Raw genomic sequence first — 8,047 nt, 5'->3', positions numbered from 1 at the left:
TATTGCAAATGTCCACATGTCTTGTGTCTGGCTCAGAATATGGTGTTTTAGGCCGGGTGCGGTGGCTCCCAGCACTTTGGGAGGCTGAGGCAGGCGGATCACCTGAGGTCAGGAGTTTGAGACCAGCCTGGTCAACACGGTGAAACCCTGTCTCTACTAAAAATACAAAAATTAGCCGGGTATGGTAGCAGGCACTACAGTAACTGTAATCCCAGTTACTCAGGGGGCTGAGGCAGGAGAATCACTTGAACCCAGGAGGCGGAAGCTGCAGTGAGCCAAGACCGCGCCATTGCACTCCAGCCTGGGCAACCGAAAAAAAAAAAAAATTAGAAATCTCTGGAGTCAGATCTGGGTTGTGGGCCTTGCTCTGCCTTGTATCAACTATGTGGCAAGTGACTGACCTCTACAAACCTCAGATTTGTGATCTGAGATTAATCAAGGGTTAATTGAGAAACCAGCTGAGTGCTAGCACCTAGTAAGTGTTCAGTAAGTGACAGTGATGGTTATTGCTGAGTTTTGAATGGAGGAGCTGCCTTAGAATCAGGAGACCTGCGCCCCAGTTCCCATTCTGCCCCACCTCCCTGTGTCACCCTAGGCAGGCCACATTTCCTCCCTAGTTTCAGGGGCCTGAAGCAGATGCCCTCTTAGGGCCCCGCAGCCTGACATGCTGTAGGGCCTGAGAAGCGGCGTCGTGGAGGACGAGATGTGTGAGGGCAGCAAAGAGTGCTATGTGTCCAGCAGAGGGCCCTGCCCGGCCTGTGGCCGGAGGCCGGGAGGGAGGGCAGGCGAGTGATGCCAGACGCCTGACTGGAGGCGGATCCAGCCGGCCAGCTGCCTCTCTGGAGCCCAGCTCTTGGGCCCCCTGCACTCACCTGCTCTTCCTGGGCTGGCTGTCTCCTGCTCATCCAGCCATGCGGTGGCTGTGGCCCCTGGCTGTCTCTCTTGCTGTGATTTTGGCTGTGGGGCTAAGCAGGGTCTCTGGGGGTGCCCCCCTGCACCTGGGCAGGCACAGAGCTGAGACCCAGGAGCAGCAGAGCCGATCCAAGAGGGGCACCGAGGATGAGGAGGCCAAGGGCGTGCAGCAGTATGTGCCTGAGGAGTGGGCGGAGTACCCCCGGCCCATTCACCCTGCTGGCCTGCAGCCCACCAAGCCCTTGGTGGCCACCAGCCCTAACCCCGACAAGGATGGGGGCACCCCAGACAGTGGGCAGGAACTGAGGGGCAATCTGACAGGGGCACCAGGGCAGAGGCTACAGATCCAGAACCCCCTGTATCCGGTGACCGAGAGCTCCTACAGTGCCTATGCCATCATGCTTCTGGCGCTGGTGGTGTTTGCGGTGGGCATTGTGGGCAACCTGTCGGTCATGTGCATCGTGTGGCACAGCTACTACCTGAAGAGCGCCTGGAACTCCATCCTTGCCAGCCTGGCCCTCTGGGATTTTCTGGTCCTCTTTTTCTGCCTCCCTATTGTCATCTTCAACGAGATCACCAAGCAGAGGCTACTGGGTGACGTTTCTTGTCGGGCCGTGCCCTTCATGGAGGTGAGTGTGTGTTCTGTTTGAGCTCTGCTGGGAGGCTGCAATCCAGGGAAGGGATTCAAAATCTCCATCAGGTCTTTGGAAATGGAATTTGTGGGTGTGCAAAACCTGAGTCTTGGAGCTCTGACTTGCTTCTCCTTTACCTTGGAGAAGGAGACAAATACGGTATTGGTTTCTGGTTGCTCTCAAGAGAAGTAGGCAGGCCAGGGGGACAGGCGGGTGTGTGGGGCCCCTGGGTTCCAGCCCCAGCCTGATCTTCTGCTTCGGGAGCAACCTCAAGGCAGGTCTTTGCCACTTTCTCCAGACCCTAAGCTGCCCTCTCCCTTCCTCAGCCCTTCTCCCCTGTCCCACCCAAGATCCCTCTGTCCTTTGTTGTGACTCCTCTTCTTTCCTCTGTACCCCCTGCCGCTGCCGTGCTCCCACAGCTCCCTTCGCTGCTCCTCCATCTCCTGCCTCCCGAAGGAGTGCCTGAAGGGAGAGCCCAATTTCCTTCACACCCCTCTGGATCAAGTCAGCATCCACTCCACGAGAATACAAGCACCAGAAGCAAAAGACCGCTCCGTTCTTCCCTCCCTGCTGGGATGCTCATTGTTATCGTTGTCATTTCCATCAGCAACTTCCTAGATCCTCTCTGAAAGGGATACCTGGTTCTGGGCACTGGAACTAATGGGGGGCTCTAGTCTCAGCTCTGCCACTGACATACCGGGCGTCACTGGGCAGGTTGCATTACCTCTCCAATTTCTTTATCTCCCAACCAGGGCGGGTAGACCAGATGGTCCTTCCAGGGGGCCTGTTTCACAGTTCTAAAGTATATCACTATGCCCTTACTTCTGGTAGCGTCTACGATAAGTCCATGGGTGTCAAAGGATATGTAGAGCATAGAGAGACAACTTAAAACACTGCAGAAACATACTGATGTGTGCATTTATGCAAGACACAGCAAGGCCACCCTCTCTGTCTCTGTAAGACAAAATAAGCAAACAGTCTTTCAAATTTTGGCTGCATGGAGTGTAATGGAGTGACTGTGGTCTCCCTGTGAAGCTGCTGTTCCTTCGTGAATGATGCTGCATGACAAGGGGGACTTGCCTGGCCGGAGAAGGGCTCAGGATCAGGCATACGGACACAGGTCCTATTCCAAGGTCTGTCCCCACCTCACCATGTAACAATGATGATGTCATAGTTGGACAGACTCCCTGAGTCTCAGCAGTGGGTACAGTCCTTTCCTGTCCTTCCCAACCCAGGGAGACTAACAGTGGTACAAAGTTACTCCACCCTGAAAGAAGACCCTGTGCCAGGCACAGTGGCTCATGCCTATAATCCCAGCACTTTGGGAGGCCGAGGCAGGTGGATCACTTGAGGTCAGGAGTTCGAGACCAGCCTGGCCAACATGGTGAAGCCCCATCTCTACTAAAAATAAAAAATTAGCCGGGTGTGGTGGCACGCACCTGCAGTCCCAGGTACTCAGGAGGCTGAGGCAGGAGAATCGCTTGAACTTGGCAGGCAGAGGTTGCAGTGAGCCAAGATTGTGCAGCCTGGGTGACAGAGTGAAATTCTGTCTCAAAAAAAAAAAAAAAAAAAAAAAAAGACCCTGCAACTGGAGAGAGGCTTTGCATTCTTAGTTATCATCTTGTGCTCACGACCCAGGTGAGCTGTGCGTGCTTAGACACAGGACTCTGAAATTGAGCAGACTAGATTAGAAACTGGGCTTTTCCCGTCACTAGCTGTGTGATTTGGTAGATTACTTTAACTACCTAAATCTCAATTTCCTCATTGGTAAATTGGGGATAATAATAATAATAGCTATCTGGGTGAATTCTTAAGGGATTAAATGGGTGATGTCTATACAGTGCTTAGAATTAAAATGGTATAGAGGAGAAGGGGAAAAGGGCAGACACACACGACCTCTGTTTGCATGTGGCTGGTAGGTCAATGAACACCTGGCCCTACCTGACTGTGGGTCCTGACATATGTAATGTCCTCCTGGGCCAGCCCCTCCACACCTCCTGGAGGATAGAGATGATCCACAGGCTGGTAGACAGTCTTCCTTCTAGGCTGGGTGGTGGGACAGGAGGAGGGAGAAAACACTCTTTCTTTTTTTGAGACAAGAGTCTCACTCTGTCACCCACAACACCCTTCTTCTTTATTTGAGACGGAGTCTCATTCTGTCACCCAGAGTGGAATGCCGTGGTGTAATCTCAGCTCATTGCAACCTCCGCCTCCCAGGTTCAAACAATCCTCCCACCTCAGCCTCCCAAGTAGCTGGTACCGCAGGCGTGCGGTACCACGCCCGGCTAATTTTTGTATTTTTGGTAGAGACAGGGTTTCACCATATTGCCCAGGCTGATCTCCAACCCCTGAGCTCAAGCAATCTGCCTGCCTTGGTCTCCCAAAGTACTGGGATTACAGGTGTGATCCACCGCGCCCAGCAACACCCTTTTATAGGGAGGATCTCAGGATGGTGCTGAGGAGGGAGCAGGAGAGGGCAGCTTGGAATAAAACTTGAGATATTTTTGAGATGTAAAATAGAAGGGCAGGGCTGGGCACAGTGGCTCACCCCTGTAATCCCAGCACTTTGGGAGGCCAAGGTGGGTGGATCACGAGGTCAGGAGATTAAGACCATCCTGGCCAACATGGTGAAACCCCATCTCTACTAAAAGTACAAAAATTAGCTGGGTGTGGTGGCGCACACCTATAATCCCAGCTACTCGGGAGGCTGAGGCAGGAGAATCACTTGAACCCGGGAGGTGGAGGTTGCAGTGAGCTGTGATTGCGCCACTGCACTCCAGCCTGGGTGACAGAGTGAGACTCTCGGGAAAAAAAAAAAAAAAAAAGGAGAGAGAATGGCATTTCTACCCAAGCCTGAAGCCTGTGCCTCCGCAGGCCTGGGCTCCCCTGCCAAGAGAGGGGGTTGGGGTTCCCACAAAGAACACTTGGTGGCCGTGCTAAAAGCCGGGGATTGTGTTCCCCCAGCCAGAAGAGGGAAGAATTTGGACAGGAGGGGGATCTGAGCACAATCCCTGAGTGTGGCTGAGCAGTGTCTGATGGTGCGGGAGGGTCCCCTCTTCCTTCCTGCTCTTTGGCACTCTCCTCCCCTGCCGCTCAGGCTGCTTCCTCTTGGCTCACAGGGTGGTTTTCCACGCGCTTGATGAATAGAGTGCGGGCATGGTGGGCACAGGCTGCTCAGAGGGGGGCCACTTCCCCACACAGCCAGGTCCTGGGCTTCTCTGGACAGGGCCAGGAGCAGAACCGTGCATGTGTGTGTGTGTGTGTGTGTGTGCGTGCACACGTAAGCCATGTTCCCCAAGACCATTCATCCCAGGCATGCAGATAATGGGGTGTGGGAAGTGGAAGGACCTGCAAAGATCCAGAACTTCTATGTCTTTATCTTGGTTCTTCCTTGGAGATGATTTTCCAAAGTCTGTCAGAGAGCATCAGGGTCTATGGGAGCCAGGCCATTCATCCCCCAGCCTGAGAGGCAAAGAACAAGGGGGAAGGAGGCAGACGTGTGTGTAAACCTCAGCTCCGCCATTCATCAGCAGTGTGGTCCTGGGCAATTCACTGTTCCTGCCTGAGCTTGAGCTTTTTCAATGGTAAGGTGGTTGATTGGGAATGTGATGACACGTAAAGTGCCCGACCCATAGGAAATGCTCATTACATGGAGTTGTTACCATTATTATAATTCCTTCCTTCTTTCCTTCCTTCCTTCCTTCCTTCCTTCCTTGTTTCCACAGGGTTTTGCTCTGTCACCCAGGCAGGAGTGCAGTGTCATGATCTTGGCTCACTGCAGCCTCAGCCTCCTAGGCTCAAGCCATCCTCCTACCTAAGCTTCCCGAGTAGTTGGGACCACAGGCGTGCCTCACCACAACAGGCTATTTTTTTGTATTTTTAGTAGAGACAGGGTTCCATCATGTTGCCCAGGCTGGCCTTGAACTCCTGGGCTCAAGTGATCTGCCTGCCTCGGCCTCTCAAAGTGCTGGGATTACAGGTATGAGTCACCGCACCCGGCCCATTATTATAATTTCTATGCTTATCACTCAATTCATGGTCTAACTGAGCCAGAAGCCAGGTGTCCTTCCTTGTCCCCATAGATTTTGATCAAGTGCTTCTCTCTTCCCTCACATCCTGCCCACAGGTCTCCTCTCTGGGAGTCACGACTTTCAGCCTCTGTGCCCTGGGCATTGACCGCTTCCACGTGGCCACCAGCACCCTGCCCAAAGTGAGGCCCATCGAGCGGTGCCAATCCATCCTGGCCAAGTTGGCTGTCATCTGGGTGGGCTCCATGACGCTGGCTGTGCCCGAGCTCCTGCTGTGGCAGCTGGCACAGGAGCCTGCCCCCACCATGGGCACCCTGGACTCGTGCATCATGAAACCCTCAGCCAGCCTGCCCGAGTCCCTGTACTCACTGGTGATGACCTACCAGAACGCCCGCATGTGGTGGTACTTTGGCTGCTACTTCTGCCTGCCCATCCTCTTCACGGTCACCTGCCAGCTGGTGACATGGCGGGTGCGAGGCCCTCCGGGGAGGAAGTCAGAGTGCAGGGCCAGCAAGCACGAGCAGTGTGAGAGCCAGCTCAACAGCACCGTGGTGGGCCTGACTGTGGTCTACGCCTTCTGCACCCTCCCAGAGAACGTCTGCAACATCGTGGTGGCCTACCTCTCCACCGAGCTGACCCGCCAGACCCTGGACCTCCTGGGCCTCATCAACCAGTTCTCCACCTTCTTCAAGGGCGCCATCACCCCGGTGCTGCTCCTTTGCATCTGCAGGCCGCTGGGCCAGGCCTTCCTGGACTGCTGCTGCTGCTGCTGCTGTGAGGAGTGCGGCGGGGCTTCGGAGGCCTCTGCTGCCAATGGGTCGGACAACAAGCTCAAGACCGAGGTGTCCTCTTCCATCTACTTCCACAAGCCCAGGGAGTCACCCCCACTCCTGCCCCTGGGCACACCTTGCTGAGGCCCCAGTAGGGGTGGGGAGGGAGGGAGGGGCCGCCACCCCCGCCGGTGTCTGCTGTTCTTTCCCCATAGGTCTTGCTTTGCTGCCTGTCTTGCTGTCTAGAGATGGACTTGGTTCCTCTTGTCAAGGTTTGGGAATGTCAAAGCCCCCTCCCCACACAGGGCCTTTCCTGTCCCTTGTGGGGCCTTCCAACCCTGTCCTTTCCACTGGTGGGCGGTGATGCTTCTAGGTCCTTAGAACTGCCCAGAAACTCTGAGTCCCAGCAGCTGGGAGCCAGAACTTTGCCTGCCCTCCCTTGGTTCCGGTCTCTCTTCTCTCTCTCTGCCTTGGAACCTGACCATACTTTAGTTGTGCCCTTCCCAGGCATCATCCTCCTACCACCAACCTGGGGCCCCATCTTGGAATGGGGGCTCCTTGGGGCCAGCCCAGTGTGGCTCACCACACTCTTCTTTTTTTTTTTTTTTTGAGATGGAGTCTTGCTCTGTTGCCCAGGCTGGAGTACATTTGCCTGATGTCAGCTCCCTGCAACCTCCGCCTCCTGGGTTCAAGCGATTCTCCTGCCTGAGCCTCCTGAGTAGCTGGGATTACAGGTGTGCACCAACACACCCGGCTAATTTTTGTATTTGTAGAAGAGGCGGGGTTTCACCATGTTGGCCAGGCTGGTGTTGAACTCCTGACCTCAAGTGATCTGCCTGCCTTGGCCTCCCAAAGTGCTGGGATTACAGGTGTGAGCTGCCACGCCCAGCCCCAGTACACTCTTCTCTGGACCAGATCTGTCCCAGTCCTGGACGCCTCCTCCTACTGGTGCCTTCTTTTCTTCCAGAGGATTTCTCTCTCCTTCCTCCTCCTTTCTTTGGGATCCCCGGGTTGCCCTGTCCCAACCTCTTGTTAGGTGCTTTCCCATAGGAGGCCCTTCTTGAGAAACAATAAACTAGGTAGAACTACCCCTATGCCCATCCACTTTCTTGTGCCACATTCTGGCAGGGCCCAGATGCAGCTGGGCCTTCCTGGCCTGGCAGTGCCTAGGAGAATTTCTCCTGACCTGGCCTGGCCTGTGGCTGATGTTCAGAACAGCTTTGTGGCCGATGTTCAGAACAGCCTTGTGGCCCTGGCGACTCCAAGGGTTTTATGGCTTTTGAGGGACAGAGAGGATGGAGGGCTTGGGGAGCCGGAGGACCTAAGTCCTCATCCTGGCCTAAACCCCATGCTCCTTGGGAAGTCAAAAGCCTGGAAAATATCTCCTCTGGAGCCTTCATCTCTGCTATGCCCTCTCTCCACAAAGCCCCCCTTGGAGGGAGTCCAGTGGTCTTTCCTCTGTGAGCCCCAGGGCTTCCCAGCCTTTGTCACTCTGAGAGCTGCTCTTGTTCAGTTTCTTAGAATGGACTGTTTTGCCTGTAGACGGCCCAGCTGCCTGCCCTGGCCTGCCCCCACCCAGCCCCCTCTGCACCACCCTTCCCGCCAGAGCTCCCACTGCCCCCGGCAGACCCTTCATGCAGCTTCTCCTGTGGGGTCTTGCCCTTGAAGTGCCACTTCCCCCAGCCCCACCTCTGGTCCCTTCCAG

At 55.1% G+C, this 8,047-nt stretch overlaps 1 protein-coding gene across 1 annotated transcript; it reads left to right on the top strand.

The window, feature by feature from the left end:
• Nucleotides 1-786: 786 nt before the first annotated feature.
• On the top strand, nt 787-7,432 carry GPR37L1 (G protein-coupled receptor 37 like 1). The gene is made up of 2 exons (XM_003823018.4): nt 787-1,541; nt 5,671-7,432. Exons 1-2 carry the CDS (start codon nt 912-914, stop codon nt 6,484-6,486), a joined length of 1,446 nt encoding a protein of 481 aa, XP_003823066.1. The 5' UTR covers nt 787-911; the 3' UTR covers nt 6,487-7,432.
• The last annotated feature ends 615 nt before the right edge of the window (nt 7,433-8,047 follow it).

The sequence above is a fragment of the Pan paniscus genome, chromosome 1 (genome assembly GCF_029289425.2).
Source record: "Pan paniscus chromosome 1, NHGRI_mPanPan1-v2.0_pri, whole genome shotgun sequence".
Classification (NCBI taxonomy): domain Eukaryota; kingdom Metazoa; phylum Chordata; class Mammalia; order Primates; family Hominidae; genus Pan; species Pan paniscus.
The sequence above is the reverse complement of the archived record's forward strand: the minus strand, read 5'-3'. Positions and strand labels throughout refer to the sequence as shown.

What these genes read in the sequence shown, in the direction of transcription:
- GPR37L1 (XM_003823018.4), top strand. Translation starts at nt 912, where the DNA reads ATGCGGTGGCTGTGGCCCCTGGCTGTCTCTCTTGCTGTGATTTTGGCT. An exon ending in GGGCCGTGCCCTTCATGGAG is followed by an intron (nt 1,542 to 5,670) that starts GTGAGTGTGTGT and finishes TCCTGCCCACAG; the next exon opens with GTCTCCTCTCTGGGAGTCAC.